At 39.4% G+C, this 25,295-nt stretch overlaps 1 protein-coding gene across 1 annotated transcript in view; it reads left to right on the top strand.

Annotated features, from left to right (window-relative positions):
• The window catches only part of LOC122817140 (interferon regulatory factor 4-like), a 444,053-nt gene that overhangs the window by 417,008 nt on the left and 1,750 nt on the right, over positions 1–25,295 (top strand). Inside the window, exon 8 of the mRNA XM_044090337.1 lies at positions 20,790–20,908. Within this exon, the coding sequence (XP_043946272.1) occupies positions 20,790–20,908 (119 nt within the window). The remainder of the gene's footprint in view (positions 1–20,789; positions 20,909–25,295) is intronic.

Here is a 25,295-nt window from a genome sequence, read left to right as displayed (position 1 = left end):
TTTAGGGAGTGGTAAGGGAGATTAAGACAAGGGACCAGGAAGAAGGTTTTAGGTTTAGGGAGTAGAAAGGGAGCTTTAGTCTTAGGAAATGATTAGGAACTTTCAGGTTTAGACAGAATGGAGGGTTTCGGTTTAGGGATCAAGGAGGGGAATAAGATTTGAGAAGTGGTCTGGGACTTTTAGCTTTAGGGAGAGGGAGGGGGTTTAGATTTAGGGAACAATCAAGGAGTTTTAAATTTTGGGAGGGGGAAGAGGTTTTGTTTAGGGACTTGCAATGCTTACAACTGTGATGGAGATTTAAATTTAGCGTTTAGGTTCTGATAGGGTTATGTAGGATGAGAGGATTGATCTAGTGGGAGCTACTGCACATGTTTTTTCAAGCAAATGGCAATGAGCCGCTGTATCGCAAACTACTAGCACATAAGCATCTGTAGTAGACCCACAACTAAATTAGTCATCCATTAAAAAACTACAGACTGAAAAGTTATGTTCATGTATTTTTAAAACCAAATTGTAAAGCCACTCATTGTTTAATTATTTAATTTTTTATAATCAGTAACATATTATGCACAGTTATGTTCTTTGTTATTTAAAATTTAACAAAATATTATAACAATAACAATCTGTATTTTAAATCAAGTTTTCTTGATTAAAGTATTTGTTGCAAACAATATTGTGAATCAGCAGCTATGTTTGCAAATCTGGTCTTGCCAAGAAAGCTGACCCTGTCTCAAGAAATGTAGCTACTTCTGGAGCTATCTTGAAAATTCAGGCTGTACTGTTTATGAAATAAAATTCATTTTATTGTGAGCATGGGTTAACATCTGTATTATTTTATTGCAGTTCTCTTATGCTATTTCTTATAAAAAATATTTACATTTGGTACAAGGACTATGCCTGAAATCAGACAATTTTTTTATCAGTAATTGCTGTGGTCATCAAATTATAAATAAATAAAAATCCAAATCCTATGTTGCACTTCAACAACATGCAATGTACTGCAGTATGCATACTGTTGCACAAGAGTTATATCCAAAATAAGTTATCTACAACAAATGTCTCCCAACGCCTTAGATTACATGGCTGTGTAGCAGGCCTAAGTCACTGTATGGTTTTACGTATCTTCCTGTTCATTCAGGCCACTCAGTAGCACATACTCTAAATTTATGGATTTATAGATGTTCTTCATGTTTCACTGTTGCAGTCATCACATTTGGGTTATCTGCCTGCAGGTAACCCTCAGCCGGCCTGAATACCAGAGTCTTGGGATTTCTGCATCGGGTGCTGTCGCTTCTTCCATGACGTCAGGTCATCAGGGGTATAAAACATGCAGCCGGTGACATTACATCAGTCTTTCTTGCCATGCGGTGCTCGAAGCAGAAGCAGTTCGCAAGTGCCGGTTGGCCAACTCCTGAAATTTTCATTTTCGAGTTTCAGACCTGAAGTCTTCTAAAAGATAAGTACCCCGTTGGGGATCCTTTTTTCTTGCTCTAACCGATTTCAGAAAAAATTAATAATTGTCTTGCCTGTGGAAAGCAAATACCTCATAGCGATTTTCATTCTTACTGCATCACCTGTTTAGGTCCAGACCACGACGTCCCTCACTGTCGTTTTTGTGCCTTGTTCAACGCCTGAATTATCCGTCGTCATGCAATTTTTGTAGCTGAATACTTTCACTTTCGATCTCCATAATCCGAAATGGCATCGGTAAACCATCCGACTACCGATCTTCCAAAATAAAAGTAAGGATAAAGACAGAGACAGATGGCATAAGTCCAAAACTGCCGACGACGCTAACGTTAAGCTAGTCGCCAGTCCACTGGTACTCAGTGAGGTGCTTTCGCAGCCCCTGTTACCCACTTCTACAGATTTGCAGGCTTCTACTGAGACCCATTCAGAGTTGCTGCGAGATGATTCTTTGACTATGGAACCTGTGGATGTCTCTAGCTTGGATGGGTCTGGAGCCGCTGTGCAGGCACTGGCTTCTGAGGGTGTATTCAGGCCTACCGATTTCTATATTAAACCGACGACTTTGTTTCAAGACAAAAATACCAAATTTCTCAGGCATAATGTTCGCACTACACCTAGGAAACCGACAACCAAAGCATATTCTCAGGCCCACAGGCCTCAAAAACAAATTATTAGAATGGCTGAAGACCTTATTACCTTAATTAGGGGAAGCCAGCCTTCCCTCTCAAAGAGACCTAGAACTGATTTTCCTTCTGATTCTTCTGATCAGGAATCTGATATCTCTGTTCCTTCTGACTACCAGGACATACCCTTATCTACCTATGAGGATTTTGATGCAGAGGATTCCATTCCCTCTGCTTCCCCTTCAGAAGATTTTTCTTTTGAAGAAACCCTGCATACCCTTAGGGAGCATTTCTGCTGGGAAAGCCAGGACTACTCTCAGTCCAAAAAGAGACTCAGGGAATTTTTAAACCTGCCTCAGCACAGGCCTCTGTCCCTCCTGTTCTGGAAATTGTAGATGATGTTTTCTTGGAATCCAGCCTTACCCCAGATACTTTGCCTCCAGCTCCCAGGAAACCTAACAGGTACTCTAGAGTACCTGACTCTCATAAATTCCTTTTCAAGAAGTCTACTGCAGATCCAGAGACCATTTCCCAAGGACCAAAAGGTATTAAGGCTACTACTGCCAAGAATTCTACCACTTCTGACGGGGATTCTAGGGCTTTAGACAGATGGGGTAAGAAGGTATACACCTCTGCTACTCTGGCCATTAGGGCTTTAAATTGCCAGTTTCATATGTTAAAGTATCGGCAGCATATTATGGGGCTAATTAAACAGAAAATGATGTTGATCCCTGAGTGTGCAGAACACAAAGATTTACAAGAGTTAATGCATTCTGTTGACCAAGTTTGTAAACATACTTTGCAGTGTGGTATTGATGCCTTAGAAGCATCTTGTAGCGCTGCTGTCACTGGGTCTGTTCTTAGAAGGCATGCTTGACTGAAGGAACAAAACTTGCCAGATCATGTCAAAGCTAAATTACTGGATGCACCCTTAAACCAAGAGCGCCTATTTGGCAATAAAGCAGAAGAAGTTCTAAAAAGGATGGAGGAGAAAGCTATATCTATGCAAACTGTTAAAGATTTCTTACAAGTGCAGCCACCTAGATTCAGGAGGCATTGGCCTTCAAAGAAATGGTCCTTTCCAGTCCCTTATAGGCCTTCTCAGTCCAAACTCAGGGGCAGCAGAACCCTAAGACTTCAGTCTCAGGTTATGCACAGATCTAAGCAGTGGGGTGCTCCCACGTCCAAAACAGGGAGTAGTAAGCCAAACCCCTATGGTAAACTTGCACAGTGACTTATCCTTAACTCCCCCAAGCCTTGCTCAAGTTCTTCCACCTTTAGGAGGAAAACTCACCCTGCATGCAAAAAACTGGGAATACATTACCCAAGACAAATGGGTTTTAAACATTGTTTCCCTAGGATACAGATTCCACTTCCATTCATTCCCAACCCTAAGTGGATGGCCAGACCTCCCCCCAAACCAGTGGGCGGAAGCCCAAAAGCAAGTACTTTCTCTCCTCAGCATCAAGGCTATTAAACCTGTCCCAGCAGAACAAAGGGGACAAGACTTTTATTCAAGACTGTTCCTGGTTCCCAGAAAAGAAAGCTCCTGGCGTCCTATCCTGGATTTATCTATTCTCAACACCTTTCTGGTGGTTCCAAAATCCAAAATGCTAACTCTCTAACAGCTGCTTCCTATGCTAGCCAAGGATGCCTGGCTGGCAACCCTAGACTTAAAAGAAGCTTACCTGCATATCTCCATAAGGGAATCTTGCAGGACATACCTTCGCTTCAGGGCAGGCTGTATGCACTATCAGTTCTCTGCACTTCCCTTTGGCTTATCTACTGCTCCAAGAGTATTCACAAAGTGCCTATCTCCAGCCATTGCTTTTTGCAGGCAGAGAAATATTCAGATTTACCCATACTTGGATGATTACCTGATTCAGACAGAAAGTCAGGACTTGCTATACAGCACCTGGCATTTGTAAAAAGACTTCTAACTTCATTGGGGTACACCATCAATGAAAATAAATCATACCTAGTACCCTGCCAACAGATTGTATTCCTGGGAGCAAGCTTGAATACAACTTCCCAGATGGCATTCCTCACTCCAGAGAAACAAATTTATTTGACAGTTTACTTCAATCTACTGGCCGCAAAAACCCAGCTATTTCCAAGGAAAATACTACAAGTTGTGGGATTCATGGCCTCTTGCATTCTGTTAATTCCATATGCAGGACTGCATATGAGGAAACTTCAATGGTATCTAAAAAGTCTTTGGTGTCAACATTCTCAGGACCTGCAAACAATAATTCCTATCATTCCGTGTCTAAGGGCAGAGTTCCTTTGGTGGGCAGAGGTCTGCAACTACAATAAGGGACTCCCTTTCACTCTACCCCCTGCCGCATAAACCCTAACAACAGATGCATCAGACTATGCATGGGGGGCTCACATGGCAGGGCAGTGCATTCAGGGAAAATGGAACCCAAAACAGATGTACCTGCATATCAATCAAAAAGAAATGTTGGCTGTACAGAATGCTCTGACAGTCTTCAAAGGCCTTATTCTTCCAGGACAACTATTGGTAAAGACAGACAACACCACAGTTATGTGGTACATGAACAAGCAGGGGGGAACACATTCCTACCCACTTTGCAGACTAGCCATGGCTCTGTGGAACAGAGCCTTGAGCAACTAAGTGCACCTACAAGCTCAATTCCTGCCAGGCAAACTAAATTTACTGGCAGATGACTTAAGCAGAAATCTCAAGGACCCATGCAAAAGATAACTGGAACCCAAAATATTCAAGCTTTTGGGGAACAGATGGGGGACACCAGAGGTGGACCTGTTTGCTTCTCCTCAGAACTATCAGTTGAACAAATACTGCACCAGAACTCCCCACAGCCAAGCTTGGAAGGTGGATGCCCTGTCCTTTTCCTAGGAAAGCCTCTCAGTCTATGACTTTCCCCTCTGCCTCTCCTCTCGAAGGTTCTACTAAAGATCAAACAGGACAAGCCAAGGACAATCCTTATTGCACCAGACTGGCCACACCAGCACTGCTATCCTCTTTTGCGCAGTCTGACAGTGGTACAACCATGGCACCTGCCTCAGACCCTTAGCCTGCTATCCCAGCAGGGGGGGCCAAATTCTGCACCCTCAGCTTCAGTCCCTGAACCTTGCAGCCTGGCTAATCCCCTGAACTCACCTCTAGCAAACCTCAGTAAGCAGGTGCTGGAAGTCATTCTTGAGGCAAGGAGGCCTAGTACTAGAAATCCTATTCAGAAAAGTGGAAAAGATACTGTTCCTGGAGCCAGTCTCAAGGGATGGGCAGAACTGTGCCCAGCTTACCTCATATACTAGATTACTTAACAGAAATGCTCCACAAGGGCCTATCCTTTTCTTCAGTTAAGATTCATGCCTCTGATATCTGAGCTCATTATAATACTAAGCCACCCTCTTCTCTCATCCTCTGGTAAAACAGTTCCTTAGAGGGGCCAAAAATTTAAACCCCCCCCCCCCCAGGAGAGCTCCCACTCCAGCCTGGGACCTTAACTTTGTACTGGAAAAACTTACACTTCCCCCCTTTGAACCGGCTGCTACAGCAGAGTTGAAATTCCTCTTAAGGAAAACAGCTTTACCTCTAGCCATCACTTCAGCAAGAAGAGTGTCTGAACTGCAGGCCCTTATGGCAGTAGAACCCTTCATTATCTTCCATGAGGACAGGGTTTCCCTCAGGACTAACCCATCTTTTATGCCCAAGGTGGTGTCTAGTGTGGTTTTAAACCAGTCCATTCATTTGTCTACTTTTTTCCCCTAATCCTCAAAATAAAGGGGAAAGGATACTGCATTCTCCAGCTGTGCACAGACAGCTTAGATTCTGTTTGGACAGGACTAAGCCTATCAGAAAATCTCACCAGCTGCTAGTCAGCTTTGCTGCAGGGGCAGAGGGGAAGGCCATTTCAAAGCAAACCATATGTAAATGGATAGCTCACTGCATCCATTTCTGCTACAAACACCATGGAAAACCTACCCCACAAGGGATAAGAACACATTCCACTAGGGCTACATCTACCTCTATTGCATTTCTCAGAGGAGTCCCTACCAGGGACATTCTGGAAGCTGCAACCTGGAGCTCTGTACACACTTTCACCAAGCATTACCACTTGCCTATCTTTTCTAAATCCAGAGCTGGATTTGCCACAGCAGTCTTACAGGGCCTGATTGCCAGTCCTAATGCTTCTTAATCTACCTCCACCCTTCCTTAGCTTTGGGAATCAACCCAAATGTGATGACTGCAACAGTGAAACACGAAGAACATAGTGCAGTTGTGTATACTTACCATAAATGTAGATGTTCAAGTGTATTCACTGTTGCAGTCCTGGTTACCCTCCCTCCAGCCTCCTGATTGTCTTTGCTTTCACCTATCCCTTTTGGTTTGGCATATCTTATACTATGTGCATTTGCTTTTTGCTGGGAGTATTCCACACCATGTAATCGCTTCCTATTTTGGGGGCACCTGACATCTGGGGCAAGAAAAACTGATGTAATGGTGTCGGCTGCATGTTTTAGACCCTGACATCATGGAAGAAGTGACAGCATCCGACTCAGAAATCCCAAGACTCTGGTATTCAGTCCAGCTGAGGGCTACCTGCAGGCAGATAACCCAAATGTGATGACTGCAACAGTGAATACACTCTAACATCTACATGTATGGTAAGTGTACACAACTGTACTTTTGTATGGTGACATTTAGCTTCAGCATTACCTGTAAGTTACCCTATATTAAAACACTGTTTTATTCCACCATGTATTAAAACATTGTTTGGTTTAATTGTGTGACTTAGGGCAGGGTGTCCTGACTGTTTCAGTGGCCCCTCATCCTCTGAATCAGGCTCAAAAGAAAATGATGTTTCTGTAGTTTGCATATTATTTCTAAATGCTGCTATACTGATCTTTTGTAGAACATTGACAAAGAGGAATCATCAATTTTTAATTGATGTGATGGTGAAGTAGAGATGAATACAGCTAAAAATAAGTAGGTTGTTTGTCTTTTCTGCGTTTCCCGGTTAGGGGTCGCCACAGCGGAACTCCAGTCCGCTAATGATTGGCAGTCGATTTTTATGCTGCCGAATTGCCAGCCCGGCGCCCAACCTTCAGTGAAGGCTTGCCTATTCACGCATGTCTTTTGGAGGCAGACTCCACACAGAAGACACTCCAGCCGAGAATCGAACAGGAGAACCTCTTGCTGTGAGGCAACAACGCTACCGCTGTACCACCACGGCTTTCAGCTAAAAATAAGTAGGTAATAGAATAATATTTGTAAATCCAAGCTCCAAAGATGACACCACGGCTTCTGGTAGCAAAATTATTTAGTAAAGTTAGCGCTTTTACGTTCTTCCACTGAAGGCTTCATCACACAATAGCCAAGTAAAACAGTTCAGCCCTTTTTAAAAGACATTAATTACTTAATTACGCCAATCAATTTAAAGTCATATTACATTAACTAAAGAAACTGTTATAGACTACATAGAAAATGATAAAATACATATTATGTCTATCAAGTAATACTAATAAAAGTTTGACTTTAAAACATAAAGTATCACAAACTTTTTCAACAAAATACATTTAATGTATGAAAGATCTAGCAGCTAAAACTGGGTTAAGTGAAACTTTGTCATTTAATCCAAAACCTCTGTTAGCTTGCAATCTAATGATCCACCTCATCTCTGCTTGCTCCTTTAAGTTCCTCATATTCCCTAACCTAAGGTTTTTCCTTATTAATTCTAACACTAAGAATTTAAACTTATGGCTAAGATCACTACTTAGAATAATAGAATAATTTTGCTACCAGAAGCCATGGTGTTATCTTTGGAGCTTGGTTTTATAATTTTCGCTTGAGTTTCACCTTGGGCACTTTATCCTCCCAGCAGCTATTGTTTTTCAATAGAATCATATTTATTTATTTACAAGAGTACAAAATACAATTTTGTACATCCTCAAGTACATACCACTTAACTTTTGAACAGGTTACTAAAAGGATTCTATTACGTTCATCAATGTAATACAGCTGTTCACAGAAAAATGAAATAAAATATAATCTTTTACAGTAAAATATGTAGGAGAGCTTCCTATTTCAATATGACTTAATAAACAAGATACTTGAGACTTCATGATTGGAGAATCGATTTAAACTAGATAGTTCTTTAGCAAAAAGTAATAAAGCCCTAATTGCAAGCCTGAAAACTGGGAGTTCACTGGTAGCATAAACAGTCAAGGAGCTGGCCAGGAAAGATGTGAGGTGGGAAGAAGGAAGGATGCCAGCTTGATCCAGTGAAGTACGGACACCTAACAGAGCTGTATACAAATTCTATATTACGATCAGTTGCGGCACAAATTTATTCTTCACATAGGTTTGATTAAACAAAAAGGTGTCTTTATCATTTCATGTGCTAAGGAGTTAAGACATTTGAACATGCATATTCTATTAATTACTGCATCTACTCATGGGACATTATATTTCAGAAAACTTTGATTCAAATTTTACTTTCTAAGTGAAAAATTGGGCTTGTCACTGGCTCTCAAAATACCTCTGGATTTGATGACAGTACAAGTTGCTTTTTAAATGTTACATTTTCAATAGGTTTTTCTCTGAAAAAAAATAACCTGTTACTAATAGTCCACTTTTTCTTGTATACTTTACAAGTTAATGCTGGTGTTGTATTTCAAGCAAACCATTGTGAACTCTGTGTGTGTAAATGCATAAATAAGTCTGAATGTGCTTGTTCATAGGTTCATAGGTAGGTACTAGGCTATTGGCCCTGGGGCCTATACAAGCCTAGCCAAAAAGGTACCCTGGCTTTCCCACCCAAGAAAATTATTTTCCTGTGCCCCTGTCAAGTAAAACCACAGAAGTGATCCCCAGGGTGAATTTCTTATTACCCATCCAATCATCAAGATTTTTCTTGAAGAGTGCTAATGAGGAGCTCTGTTTGACATAGTTAAGTAGTCTGTTCCAGAGTATGGGAAGTCTCTGGGACAGGAATCTATCCCTCCAGCATGTTCTGTTTATTGTGATGACAAGGTTTAGGTCCCTAGAGCGTGTAGCTCGGAGGGATTGAGATTTCTTTAAGTGGAGCATGTCCAACAGCTCTGGGTTTGACATAGCTTTGTATGTTAGGCAGAGATCGTCTTTGAGTAGGCAATATGCGATGGAGTAAAGGTAGAGTTTTTTGAGTCGGTCTGCGTAGGGCATCTGTTTGAGGCCAGTAATCCTCTTTATGAGGTATTTCTGCTGCCTTTCCAGTTGTTGTAGATGTCTTGTGAGGTACTTAACAAAAGGGGCATTGTACTCTATAATGGGTCTAATGAGTGATGAGTAGAGGGGAACAATGACCTCTTTTTTTCTGGATGAGAAACCTTTTGTGATGAGGTGTGCCACATAGAAGGATTTCCTGACCACTGTAGCGATGTGATTATCAAAGGAGAGACTACTGTCCACCTGTGTCCCAAGGTCTCATCACACTTTCAGTGTTAAGTAGACTACCCCCTATGTGGTAGTTCATTGGTACAGAGTTTTTACCAAAGGGGATGACAATGCCCTTTTTGGCATTGAGCTTGAGGCCATGGCTTTGACACCATGCATCTGTCTCAGTGAGGCCCTTTTGTAGGATGTCCACATCATTAGGAGTTTTGATCATGGCTCCTAGTTTGCAGACATCTGCAAATTTAGTTAGCCAAAGATCTTCTGTGTTAGCCTGTACTTCAGAGAAGTAAATACCAAACAGGAGAGGACCCAGGACTGAACCCTCTGGTACTCCTCTTGTCACTGGTCTGAAGTCTGATTTGGAGTCTGCTACTTTCATAGTGTGGGTTCTGTCAGTAAGTCCAATAAAACCACCAATGCTGAGCAGAAAAAAACCTTTATATCAACACACAAAGCTTTCAGGTAAAAACCCTTTCTCAATGCTTAATACAGGTTCAATTAAAATGCATTTTAAATAGGAGTCATAAAATTGCATGACATGCAGCCCACCATCATGTGAACAAATTAAAGCAATGCAATATACAAAACTATTAAAACAAATAAGAATCCACATACATATATAAAAAAGAAATTCACATTGTTAATATTTAAAAACTATATATACACACACATTATTTTATCTTTGTATGCTGTATATGAACTAATATAGGTTTTAAAGAAAGAGCAGAATTTAAACCTGGTGTACTATCTGCTGAAAGTCTGACAATCCATTCAAACTCTTTTAACTTCTAATAAATTTCCCATATCACCTCCCCTAATCAATGAAAAAACAGTATCAATCACTCTAAAATAAAACTTATGACTACAACCATATTCATCAATATGTTTAAATAACACATTGTTTTCACATGCCCTTCTGATCACAGACTTATGCTCTATTATTCGTTTCTTTAATTTCCTAGTAGTTTTTCCAATATAAAATGATGAACAAGCAGTACAAGTTGCCAAATATATCACATTAATGGTGTTACATGTTGCCGATACATCAAAAGTATATAATCTATGTGTAACAGGATGCATAAAAGTACTAACATCAGAAGTATTATGGAAAATATCACCGCAACAAGTACAATTTCCGCATCTAAATGTACCATTTTTTCTAAAGGTACATCGACCATCATGTTCATTTCTAAAATCTTTATAGCATAGCATGCTCTTTAGTGTTATCATGTTTTTATAAGCAAAATTAGGTCTATCATCCAAAATAGTTCTTACTTCATTGGATGCCATCAAAACAGTCCAATATTTACTAATAATATTTCTAGCAAATATTGTTTTAGTATTATAAGAAGTCACATATCTAAGTTTCTCTTCCTTGATGTTAATTTGTTGGTTATTAGCCATATAATCATCAGTAGACGAAAATATCGGTTTACAAGAGGTTAACCTATTCTTTATTGTCTTGGTCTTGATTTCAGTCAAGATATTAGGGTTATACCCACTATCTAAAAATTCATAATATGCCTCATCAAGCTGTTTCAGAAAACACACATCATTTGTATTAAGTCTACTGATTCTAGTAAATTGTGCCATAACAATACTTTTAAATACATGTGGAGCATGCATGCTAGAACCATGTAAATATCTCCCTGCATCAACCTCTTTTTTATATACACTTGTGTTTATTACAACATCAGCAAAAGTTATACTAACATCTAAAAAAATTATCAGACTACTAGAATATCAATCCACACTCACCTTCTTCCAGAAACCATTTCAGTTAAATGAAGTTGAAAAAGTGCAAGAGCGCTCTGTTTCAAGAGGGAGAACTACTACGAGACAAGCATCGTATTCAGCAAAAGGAAAAAGTAGTAGTCCAGCAAAACAAATGAAATTAGTCCGAAGATAGAGGCAAGTTGTTTGAATCTTTCATCTCCAGTACTTGAGACTATACATTTTAAACTTCTACAGAAAGGACTAGTGTTTATACCCACTGTGAGTGACAATATTGTGTCAGCATTGATAGATTTAAAACTGTTCCTTAGGAATGTGAGTTTAAAATTATTATTTAAAAATTCTGTTTCTTTACAATTGAGTTGTAAAAGACGTAGTACTTTTATTCCCATGAATTTACCTGTCATTATTGCATTTCATGACTTGTGCGAAAGAGAGTTAAGACGGTTATATTCTGATGTTCCTAGGAAGAATTTAATTTATCTTATAATGAATCTGTAGCCCTGAAAGATTTACAAAATAATTCTAGTATAGTAATTAATCAGGCAGACAAGGGGGGTGTAACTGTAATTATGGATAAAGCTAATTATTTCTCCTCAGTGGCTAGATTATTGTTGGATACTACAGCATTTAAAGTCATATCACAAATGGAGGTTAAAAAATATATTGGTAATATTAATATGTATATTTATGACCTACAACTATCTGGAGATATAGACTTGGATTTATTCTATTATTTTACAGTAACATGCCCTATTATACCTCAGTTATATAGTATACTGAAGATTCATAAATCTCGGATTGATCCACCTTTGTGCACAATAGTTTTGGGCAAGGGGTGGATAACAGAACCCATTTCTGTGTATTTGCAGAAGCAATTACATCTTTTTTTATCTGGTTGTGAAACTGTGTTGAAGGATACAACTGACTTCATTTTGAAACTTAAGTGTTGGTATATGAATTGGGATAAATTAAGTGTCAATGAGAATAATTTATTGTTTGTTACATTAGACATTACTTCATTGTTTACTGTCATTCCTAATGATTATGGTATTAATTCTATCCGTGACTTTTTGGTTTCTTTGCCATCATTTACAGGTAGACGTATTGAGAATATTTGTTCCCTTTTGGATGTAGTATTGTCAAATAATGTTTTTTTTTGTTTAATAAGCAGTTATATCTACAACTTTCTGGTGTGGCTATGGGTACTCCAGTAGCGAACACTTATGCAAATCTGGTACTATACCAGTGGGAAAAATTCTGTCTATGATGGTAGTAACTTTTTAAATTCTAATGTATGCTTTTATCAAAGATTTGTGGATGATTGTTTCTTGATTTGGAAAGGGTCAATGTCTGAATTGTATGAATATTTAAATTATTTAAATAATATAACTAGTTTTTTGAAATTTAAGATGGAATATTCTAGTAGTCTGATAAATTTTTTAGATGTTAGTATAACTTTTGCTGATGGTGTAATAAACACAAGTGTATATAAAAAAGAGGTTGATGCAGGGAGATATTTACATGGTTCTAGCATGCATGCGCCACATGTATTTAAAAGTATTGTTATGGCACAATTTACTAGAATCAGTAGACAATACAAATGATGTGTGTTTTCTGAAACAGCTTGACGAGGCATATTATGAATTTTTAGATAGTTCATGGAAGCTGTGTTCTTGGCTTTGGAGAGTGAGGTTTTTACCTGTGCAGCCACGATTACAAGAACTTTGCATTCTTCCGGCATTCTTCCGGCATTCTTCCAGTATAAAGTCTAACTTACTTTTGGTTTTAAAATATGAATTTCTGAAATGTATATTTTTCCTGGTTTTATTTTTGTCTGTTAAGTAGATAGTCCCTTGAGCTCAGGGTCCATTTTCAAGTGGCACGTGGGGGACAAACTACAAATCATCATTCGGATGTACACAGGACAATATACTGATAATAAAGTAAGAACATAGTACATCGCATATTGTATTAGGGGGCCTGAAAATGCCATGGAATATTTAGCAAAATATGTTGGATTCCCTTGCTAGGTACTTTACTGGCTGTGATTTGTGTACTTGTTTGTAGATGAGAAGTACTTATTGTTACTTTTCGTTATAAATTTGAAAAAAAATGTATTATATAGAAAAACTAAAAAGGCATCCCACAAAAATATACCATCACTAAAATAACTTTCTAATAGCCTATGTATATAAATCTGATCTGTATTATTAAACTGTATTTCTAGTCCCACTAACTCAAATGAAAAATTGGTGTAGTAGCAATATCACAGCATCGATTTCTGCACTCATTTCCTGCTTCAAATATTTCCTTTCTACTTAAACATGTTGATATTTAATGATATCTGACAGTGAACAAATGGCATTGATAAATTCATTCAAAGGCTTATTTTGCTACCTTACTAGTGATGTGTGTTTATCTGCTCTTGGGTAATACAGAATAATTGTGTTAACTGTGTGTAACAGTTGTACATCAGATGTGACTAGGAAGAAATCTAAAGTTTCATACTATGCACATTAGTTCAACTTTCCATTTTGCAACAAATATTATAAATTTGTAAGAATAAAGGAGTGTCTTCAGCAGCAACATATACATGATTCTGAATATAAAATTCAGTCAGCTCATAGAACCAACCTTGGCCAGGTATGTTTGGCTTAAATACAGGATTAACATAGCTATATTTAATGAAGTTCAAATATATAAGGTAATAGTTGGTACTAGGCTATTGGCCCTAGGGCCTATAAAAGCCTAGCCATAACAATTCTCTGGCTATTTCTTCCCACAATATTTACTACCCTGGACCCCTGTCTAGCAGGCAACTGACATGATCCCCAGGGTGAATTTCCAATCTCTCATCCAATCGACAAGGTTCCTTTTGAAGAGGGCCAAAGAGGCGCTCTGCTTGACATGTATGGGCAGTCTATTCCAGAGTCTGGGGAGTCTCTGGGTCAGGAACCTATCCCTCCAGCATATTTTGTTCATTGTGATGACAAGGTTTAGATTCCTGGAGCATGTGGCTTTGGGGGATTGGGATTTCTTTAAGTGTAGCATGTCCAACAGCTCTGGGTCTGACATGGCCTTGCATGTTAAGAAGATGATGCCTCTGAGTAGATGATATGCGACAAGGGTATAGCTGGAGTTGTTTTAGATTGTCAGCATAGGGCATCTGCTTTAGGCCTTTAATTCTTTTAGTGAGGTATTTCTGGGGCCTTTCCAGTTGTTACAGATGTCTTGAGAGGTACATAACAAACGGGGCATTGTATCACTAATGGCTTTAATGAGGGATGAGTACAGTGGGACAATGACCTCCTTTTTTCTGGATGAAAAGCCCTTAGTAATGAGGTGTGCCACATAGAAGGATTTCCTGACTGTTGTGGCGATGTGGTTATCGAAGGTGAGACCACTGTCTACCTGTGTCCCTAAGTCTCTTATCACACTTTCGGTGTTTAGTGTACTGCCACCAATGTGGTAATTCATGGGTACATGTTTTTTCCCAAAGGGGATAACTACACATTTCTTGGCATTGAGCTTGGGCCCATGACTATGGCACCAAGCTTCTGTTTCTGTAAGGCCCTTTTGTAGAATATCCACATCATTTGGGGATTCAGTAATGGCTATGCCAGAGTCCCTTAGTGGTGGCCTGTACTTCAGAGAAGTAGATGCCAAACAAGAGAGGTCCCAGGACTGAACCCTGAGGTACTCCGCTTGTCACTTGTCTGGAGCAGGATTTTGAGTCTGCTACTTTTATAGTGTGGGTTCTGTCAGTAAGCCAGTTGGCAACTCGAGTGATGTAGGGATTAATGCCCAGCTTAGTAAGTTTATCTATGGTTCCAGAGTGGGGGATGGTGTCAAAGGCCTTGGCGAGGTCCAGATAAGGGATAATAAATTGATTTCCATGTAATAAAACTACTATTCCTTCAATAGCTCTTCATTGATTTCAGTTATAAAATTAAGTGCTTACACCATTTTAATTTTGATGACTTCATCTATTAACACTACTGCATCACAAAGGGCAATTCTTTTCTTTGGCTTGTTTTCTAGATTCGTTGTTTTCTTTACATGGTCTGTAGCTCCTATATATGTCCACTTGAATTTCTCAAGTGTTCTAGATTAGTTGTTTTCTTTACATGGTCTGTAGCTCCCATATTTCTCAAGTGTCTTGGGATTCTTTAAACTCACAAAGTCAATTGGAAATCCTGTAAACTTTATTTAGGTTTGTTGTGCATTAGTGTATATGCATACAGACAGCTACAATCATGGCCCTAGACACGTGAGCACACACACACACACACACACACACACACACACACACACACACACTTACACCTGCACACATTCCCACACAAACACACACACACACACACACACACACACACACACACACACACACACACACACACACACACACACACACACACACACACACACACACACACACACACACACACACACACACACACACACACACACACACACACACACACACACACACACGCACACACAGCTTCAAAATACCTACCTGCAATGCTGCTAACAGCCAAGTTCTTGCCATAGGAAAGAATGGTGTATACTATCAAAAGATGGTATACGTTTTTTTTTTCCTTTTCTCCCCAAAACTGTGAGACAGACTTTGTTGTATCACTCTGCCATACTATTCTGATTTTGGCTAAAAGTTCCAGGCAAGCCTATATAGTTAATTAGCATTAACAATGTCCCAAGACTGCAGCATTTGCATATGACCTTCACCAGTGAACAGGTGTAGCATTACAGACCAGAACCTTCTTACTACTAAGGTATAACATTGGTTTCTGACTCCCTGTAGCTTAATGCACTGAGTAGTCCTGCTACAAACGGGATTGTAGTGTGGGTTATACATTCCTGAATCCTGGCCAATATTAGCTGCTAGTTTTTTTTTTTTTCTAAAGAGAAGCTGTCCCCACTTTTTCTTTTAAAATTCTTGTTTGTTTGCCCCTTAGCAGTTGAAACCATAAAGCCATGCTGAGTTTGAAGAACTTGTAAAACTGAACATTCAAAAACAAAGTAGACTGCAGCACTGGTCACAAAAAAAACTGAAATTAGTTTTGAGGCACAACTACTGTGTTAGAACTGGTTGTAAATGTAAATCTGCCACTGTTGGCCCTTAGGCTAATAACCCTCATGTTCTTCATGCTCTGAAAAAATATATTTATTTTATCATTTTACATTTGTTTACTGGGAGAGTCCAACTTGGCACAGAACCCATTTTCAGTGGAGGCCTAAGGTGAAAAGATGCATTAGATGCTGACTTTGGCTCACTCTGCTTGTACATAGTTCTAGACTGACTTACCCTTTTTGGGATTTCAACATTTTCTTTCAGTATAGGATTTTTGCTATATTTGATCATCATCATCATCATCATCTTCTTTCGGCTGTTCCTGTTAGGGGTTGCCACAGTGGATCCTCTGTTTCCATTTCTTCCTGTCCTCTGCTTCTTGCTCTGTCACACCAGCCACCTGCATGTCCTTTCTCACCACATCCATAAACCTTATCTTAGGCCTTCCTCTTTTCCTGTTACCTGGTAGCTTCATCCTTAGTATCTTTTTCCCAATGTACTCTGCATCCCTCCTCAGCACATGTCCAAACCAACGTAATCTTGCCTCTCTGGCTTTGTCTCCAAACCTTCCAACCTGGGCTGACCCTCTAATATACTTATTCATAATCCTGTCCACCCTCGTCACACCCAGTGCAAATCTTAACATCTTTAACTCTGCCACATCCAGCTCAAACTCCTGCCTTTTTGTCAATGCCACTGTCTCCAACCCATATAACATAGCTGGTCTCACTACCCTCTTGTAGACCTTCCCTTTCACTCTTACTGGTACTCGTCTGTCACAAATCACTGCTGACACTCTTCTCCACCCACTCCATCCTGCCTGTACTCTCTTCTTCACCTCTCTTCCACACTCACCATTACTCTGAACTATTGATCCCAAGTATTTAAACTCATCCACCTTTGTCACCTCTACTCCTTGCATCCTCACCATTCCTCTATCCTCCCTCTCATTCACACACGTATATTCTGTCTTAGTCCTGCTGACCTTCATTCCTCTTCTCTCTAGAGCATATCTCCATCTCTCCAGGGTCTCTTCCACCTGTTCCCTACTCTCACTACAGATCACAATGTCATCTGCAAACATCATAGTCCACAGGGACTCCTGCCTGATCTCATCTGTCAACCTGTCCATCACCATTGCAAATAAGAAAGGGCTCAGAGGTGATCCTAGATGTAATCCCACCTCCACCTTAAACGCATCCGTCACTCCCACCGCAGACCTCACCGCTGTCACACTACCCTTGTACATATCCTCTACCACTCTTACATACTTCTCTGACACTCCCGACTTCCTCATACAATACCACAACTCCTCTCTAGGCACCCTGTCATATGCTTTCTCAAAGTCTACAAAAACACAATGCAACTCCTTCTGACCTTCTCTGTACTTCTCCATCAACACTCTCAGAGCAAAGATCGCATCTGTAGTGCTCTTTCCCAGCATGAAACCATACTGCTGATCACTAATCATCACATCCCTTCTTTTAGCTAGCTTCCACTACTGTTTCCCATAACTTCATGCTGTGACTGATCAATTTAATCCCTCTGCAGTTACTACAGCTCTGCACATCACCCCTATTCTTAATAATCGGTAACAAAACACTTTTTCTCCATTCCTCAGGCATCCTCTCACTTTCCAAGATTTCATTAAACAATCTGGTTAGAAACTCCTCTGCCATTTCACCTAAACATCTCCATGCTTCCACAGGTATGTCATCTGGACCAACAGCCTTTCCATTCTTCATCCTCTTCATAGCTGTCCTTACTTCCTCCTTGCTAATCCATTGTACTTCATGATTCACTATCTGCACATCATCCAACCTTCTCTCCCTCTCATTCTCTTCATTCATCAACCCCTCAAAGTACTCTTTCCATCTCCTCAACACACTCTCCTCGCTTGTGAGTACATTTCCCTCATTATCCTTTATCACCCTTACCTGCTGCGCATCTTTCCTAGCTTTGTCCCTCTGTCTAGCCAATCGGTACAGATCCTTTTCTCCCTCCTTAGTGTCCAACCTTTCATACAACTCTTCATATGCCTTATTCTTAGCCTTTGCCACCTCTCTCTTTGTCATGCACCTCATCTCCTTATACTCTTGTCTACTTCCTTCATCTCTCTGACATTCCCACTTCTTCTTTGCCAGCCTCTTTCTCTGTATACTCTCCTGTACTTCCTCATTCCACCACCATGTCTCCTTGTCGTCCTTCCTCTGTCCAGATGTCATACCAAGCACCTTTCTAGCCGTCTCCCTTACTAGCTCTGCTGTAGTTACCCAGCTATTTGGTAACTCTTCACTGCCACCCAGTGCCTGTTTTAACTCATCCCTGAACTCCACCTCACAATTACTCTTTTTCAATTTCCACCATTTGATCCTTGGTGCTGCCCTCACACTCCTCCTCCTCTTCTTGATAACCAACGTCATCCTACAAACCACTATCCTATGCTGCCTAACTACACTTTCCCCTGTCACCACTTTACAGTCTTCAATCTCTTTCAGACTGGCCTTTCTACATAAGATATAATCCACCTGTGTGCATCTTCCTCCACTCTTGTATGTCACCCTATGCTCCTCCCTCTTGTTAAAATACATATTCACCACAGCCATGTCCATCCTTTTTGCAAAATCCACTACCATCTGACCTTCTGCATTCCTTTAACACCATACCTACCCATCACTTCCTCATCTCCTCTGTTCCCTTCACCAACATGCCCATTGAAATCTGCTCCAATCATCCCTCTCTCACCCTTGGGTACAGTCATCACCACTTTATCCAACTCACTCCAACATATTTCTTCCTCATCCATTGCACAAACTTGATACATTCCCTTATTTTGTGCAGTTTGTATACAGTGTCCTTAATCTGGCCACTGAATATATCTGGATAAAGATTAGCTTTCAGTTTGTAAAAGGTGCTGTCAGTTGACTTGCTAGTTTCACTCATAATGTGCTGACTGTGTTTTATTATGAACTTCTTGTACCATAAACCAAAGATTTCCATTAATTTATTTTTACTTTTACCAAACAGCTGCACTGGGTTATGCACAATCTGTTAATTCATCCATTCCTATACTCCTCTGTATACACAATTAACCCTCTAATATTTTAGAGTAACATCCACGGAGGACGTTCCGTGGGTTCTAAACAAGGCAGTCTGTACCCTTCCAAGTTGTTTGTGAAGGGCAGGAGCCAAGGGATCTAATGGTACACATCACTCACAAGGATGATGTGGCCACCTGGGAGGACACCCCCCCCCCCCTCCCAGGAGTAACTGTCTCAGGTTGGGCAGTCTGTAGTTCATCTTACAGCACTGTTGAAGCTAGAAGTTTCTGATACACTTACTGGTTGTTGGAGGAGGGGATTGTTATTTCTACCATTTGGTGTTTCACTACTAGCCTAGTTTGTTATGCCTCCTGCTGCTGTTGAAGTGTGTCATACTTACTAAGTCTAGCTCCTTTACCTGGCAAACTTAGTGGTCAGCAGTCTTGGTGGTGAGCCTTTCACTTTGACATTTTCCAGTAATCAGCCTCTTTGCTGGTCCTGCTGTGATTTTGTTTCCCCTTTTACCATATTGTCCTACTCTTTGGGATTCAACCAAAGCACAGGACTTGTCAATGAAGACCCTTTATTTTAGGCATAACAGATACATTCTTGCTACATTTGTTGATCTTCAAAGAGCACTCTTCTGGGTGGATCAAAAGAACCCTCTTTGTGTCACAATACAAGTGGGCAGTCACTCCACCTGGCCTTTGCTTCTAGATTTCCCTGTGTATTGGGTAAGCATATATTTATGTATTTCTTATTAACAGTGGGATGACAGGTATTCATTGTTTATAATTTGTGGGCTGGTGCTTGTTAGTGCCAAATATGCAAATTGTTGGATGGAGAGTACCAGTGTTCAGACAAGGCCATTGGTCATGGGTACACAGCTGCTCCTAAGTGTGGAAAACTCCAGAGTTTAGACGATAAACCCAAACAGAGGACTCATCATTGAGGCTGCTGCATGAAGGTCAGATGCTATGGTAAGAATGCATCTATTGATATGGTAACAATCTGTATGTGTTATAATTGTTAGCTAAATGATAACACAGCTTTTTTAAGTGCTCCATGTGCACACCATCCTACCTTAATTAAGTTCTACATAAAAACAAACATATTTTGGTTTGTGAACATTGCTTTTGTAAAGTATCCATCCATTCACAACCCCTTGTTCCCATTTTATATGGTGTCAGGGTGTCACATCAACAGTAACAATCATCCAGAGTCAATGTTTACTCTGTCAGGTGGCAATTCCTGGTGTGGTTGTTCTTCCACATCACAGACATGCACACACTCACATCTATGGTCAATTTAGTGTCTGTAATCCATCTACTACATGTCTTTAAGGAATATGTGGGTCAGAAGAATTTTTTTTTAAGTATTCTATATATTTTTATGATTTACAGAACTCCAAACATTCATGAACCATGGGGGACCAAAGCCTCGATATGAAATTGACCTGTGTTTTGGAGAAGAGTATCCTGATCCCAACACACCAAAGACCCGGAAGCTGATCATGGCACGTGTGAGTAATCCTCATGTTTTCCCATTAGGATGAATGTGTGAGATGTACATAGTACCTTTCCCAGAATGTAGCACAGTCAGTTATGTTTTAACAAAAAGGAACATTTGCTGCGAGGTGTGTTACAAAGTGAACCACGGCTAGATAATACAGTTTGTACAAGTTTATTGTAATCAATTACCTTACGTTTGTATGAATATTTTAATGTATGTATGGCAGTGCTAATATATGTATACTCAAAATACTAAACCAAAAACTGTACTTTTTTTAGCCAGCATGGACAATGACTTGAAAGAGTTTAATATTCATAGGTTGTTGCTAGGCTACTGACCCTTGGGCCTTTATAAGCCTAGCCATGTTATACACTTGCTCCTTTATTGACCAAGTTCTATGTTCTGTATTTGCAGCGCAAGTCTATGATCAACACCAAATGCCCTTATCCAGGAGTGACATAGGTAACACCCCCTGGGTAAATTTACGGTCTCCCATCCAGTTATCTAAGTTATACTTAAATAGAGTCATTGAGGAGCTCTGTTTTAAGTGAATTGCAAGTTTGTTCTAGAGGAGTGGCAATCTCTGGGAGACATCTCTGTCTGTCCAACATGTCCTGTTAATGTCACAGGCTAGGTTAAGATTCCTAGAGCAAGTGAATCTTGTCCCATTTGATTTGCAGATGTGCAACATTTCCATTAGGGGAGGATCCAAGACTGCTCTGTAGGCCAGGCACAAGTCACCGCTCAACAGCCTATAAGATACAGAGGACAGTGACAGGGCCTTTAGTCTGTCCATGTAGGTCATGTGTTGAAGGCCCTGAATTTTCTGGGTGAGAAACCTGTGAGGTCAAGATAAAACTTGAACTGAAGACAATTCAGGTTCACATCAACCCATCTCATTTTGGGGCTGTGCCTGAATGCATTCAGACATTAAAAGAGGTGATTTGTCACATTGCCATTTCTGTTTGTATAGTCTGAGGGGTAGTTTTTGGGGTAATTTTGCTCATTTGAGTTCTTCCCAAGTTCACTATCGTCACTACAGTTGTTCACATTTTGTGCCCTATTGTGTGTATATTAAGGTGTTTCAGATGCTGATCTTATTCGAACAAAAAACACTTCCAAGCCAATAACTAGTCCCCGCCACTCACGAAGGTGTATAAATGGTTACCACCACTCAAGGCAATGTTTTCGCCACACTTTATTAAATAAAATCCACATCAATCCATGACAAAAAGGTCAAGCGCTTTCATCAGATAGACTTCCTCAGAACAATGTATAATTAAAATCACATTGCTTTTATACCCTTGGAATTAATCAATCAACCAATTAATAAGCCATTTAAGGCTGCAGGGGCAACAATACAAGTGACTTTTATATATGTGCACATTTGAATACTTTTAAATACATTTAAATAATCACTAAGTAAAATATAAGGAATGTAAATATGTAAAACTTAATAGTACAAAGGGTTAAAATCAGCAAGTGTTTAAAACTTTAAAATGTATACCTATTATTTGTTATTTTATTCTATTAGCTCTGTATCTGAGCTCAGGTTTAATACTAATGGCATCGTTGATGCCCAGAAGTTCACAAGCATTGACCATAAGTTGCCACCTAGTTTCTGCCCTAAGCAACTTGTTGGTCCAATCCCCCCCTCTAAAATCCTTACTCACTATTTCCAAAATACCAAACTTGAAACCATGAGTGGGATTGTTTTTAATATGTTTGTATAAAGCATTTCTCTCATCCATTTTTGTAACACTATAACAGTGTTCATAAATTCTACGATTCACCCTCCTTTCTGTTTTTCCAATGTAAAAACATTGGCAAACCATACAAAGGGCTAAATAAACTAAACCTGTTGTAGTGCAGGAACCAGAAATCAAGTTTACCTCAATCCTAAAAGGGCCCAATCTCACCTTGGGGGTCTCCAAAATGTATTTACATTGTTCACAGGCCTCACATTTGTGGGTACGCAAAGAAACAAAAGACTTTACTCAGGCTATGGTCCTCACTTATGGGGAAACATCTGAAGAAGTAAAAAAGATTAAGAATAATTGGGCCATGTTTAAGGGGAATGAGGAAGTATTAGGGGTATTGGGTGCTAAACCTTTATTCACTTACAAAGTTAACAAAAATGTAAAGAACATCCTGGAATATGGTCATCAAGGAAGGAAAAGAAAGGAGGGTACCCACAAATGTGTGGCCTGTGAACAATGTAAATACATTTTGGAGACTCCCAAGGTGAGATTGGGCCCTTTTAGGATTGAGGTAAACTTGATTTCTGGTTCCTGCACTACAACAGGTTTAGTTTATTTAGCCCTTTGTATGGTTTGCCAATGTTTTTACATTGGAAAAACAGAAAGGAGGCTGAATCGTAGAATTTATGAACACTGTTATAGTGTTACAAAAATGGATGAGAGAAATGCTTTATACGAACATATTAAAAACAATCCCACTCATGGTTTCAAGTTTGGTATTTTGGAAATAGTGAGTAAGGATTTTAGAGGGGGGGATTGGACCAACAAGTTGCTTAGGGCAGAAACTAGGTGGCAACTTATGGTCAATGCTTGTGAACTTCCGGGCATCAACGATGCCATTAGTATTAAACCTGAGCTCAGATACAGAGCTAATAGAATAAAATAACAAATAATAGGTATACATTTTAAAGTTTTAAACACTTGCTGATTTTAACTCTGTACTATTAAGTTTTACATATTTACATTCCTTATATTTTACTTAGTGATTATTTAAATGTATTTAAAAGTATTCAAATGTGCACATATATACAAGTCACTTGTATTGTTGCCCCTGCAGCCTTAAATGGCTTTTTAATTGGTTGATTGATTAATTCCAAGGGTATAAAAGCAATGTGATTTTAATTATACATTATTCTGAGGAAGTCTATTTGACGAAAGCGCTTGACCTTTTTGTCATGGATTGATGTGGATTTTATTTAATAAAGTGTGGCGAAAACATTGCCTTGAGTGGTGGTAACCATTTATACACCTTCATGAGTGGCGGGGACTAGTTATTGGCTTGGAAGTGTTTTTTTGTTCGAGTTGGTGTGTTTACTGCTTTCCCACCTGTGTTTTTTTCTTTGTGAGATGCTGATCTTATCCCATTGATTATCATATTATATCTTATGAATGCTGTGAGAGTTGAAACTGTCATAATACTTCTACTCTCTGAATGTAAATCCAGCTGGCAGTACCCTGACTGACATCTAGTATGATACAAAGTAAGTAACCTTCCCCCTCACTACTAACATCATCAGGGTGATACTACTTTTGTTTTTCCTTTGGACGGCCCTGTTTGCCATTTTCATTTCTATGAATATTTTAATTTAATTTGGATTATTTGGCTTTGATGTGAAATTAATGGTGTTGGTCCCACTGTTTATTTAATAATGTTCATTTGCTGTAGCTTTTCCAGTCTTTGCTTGACTTTGTCATCCATGAAATGGTATTTGTGCATTTTCACTGAATATTTTTTCGTCTTCCTTTGCCATTGTATCTGTAATATTTTAATAAGTTATTTATTCTCTCACTCTGACGTGTTACTTTTCATAGTGTGTTATTTGCAATTCTTCTAGTGAACTTGCAGAAGGCTAAGTCATGAAATAAGATCCTTTGTCATATAGTACATGAAAACTGAATGCTGATTTTTATTGTTTTTTATTGTTTACTTGCACCTCTATTTTGAATCGTTTCACTAGTAGTAGAGTTTCTGAGTTATATACAAACGTCTTTGTAGTAGCGTTTTATAGCCCTTGCTGAGGTTTTAATGCTTTGAATATGTTACTGTTCAGTAAGTGAGTTGTCCAAGTCTGTTAACATTCTGACTTCTCCTTCATTTTTTTGTCAGGGATAATTTTAGAGTTGCAATCTTTTTAGATGTTCAAAGTGAAACATTTTTATGGGCTCACATAATTTTGCAGAAGAAACCACACCTGCAACCAAGGCAAATGACTGGTCTTTGTTGCCCAACAAAAGGCCATGCTTATAGAATTTGGATTGTTTTGTCATATTAAATTATTTGAAATATAAAATAAATATTTTATGTAGCTATTAGAGGAAATGTAGGAAACATTGTTTGTCCTAAAATCTGCCTCACCGTAGCTCTTCACCTTCCCCGATAAGGGATGTAATTGGGTATTGTCTTGACATTTCTTTTGTCTTCCACCATTGTCTTCTCCATGATCAAGATCTGTGTTCAAACCTGGACTGTTTTGGTCATAATCTGGGCTTTATCTCATATGCCACAGAACTGAACTGATTTTACATGTGTTAACATTAACTCTGTACTGCTTGTAAGTTAAGAAAACACTGTATAAAAACTGAGTTGCAGAGTCAAAAGATACAGTTCTAAAGCATTCCGTTAATTTGCATAATGCC

This window comes from Protopterus annectens, chromosome 12.part0 (assembly GCF_019279795.1).
Source record: "Protopterus annectens isolate FY-2018-M chromosome 12.part0, PAN1.0, whole genome shotgun sequence".
NCBI lineage: Eukaryota > Metazoa > Chordata > Ceratodontiformes > Protopteridae > Protopterus > Protopterus annectens.
The sequence above is the reverse complement of the archived record's forward strand: the minus strand, read 5'-3'. Positions and strand labels throughout refer to the sequence as shown.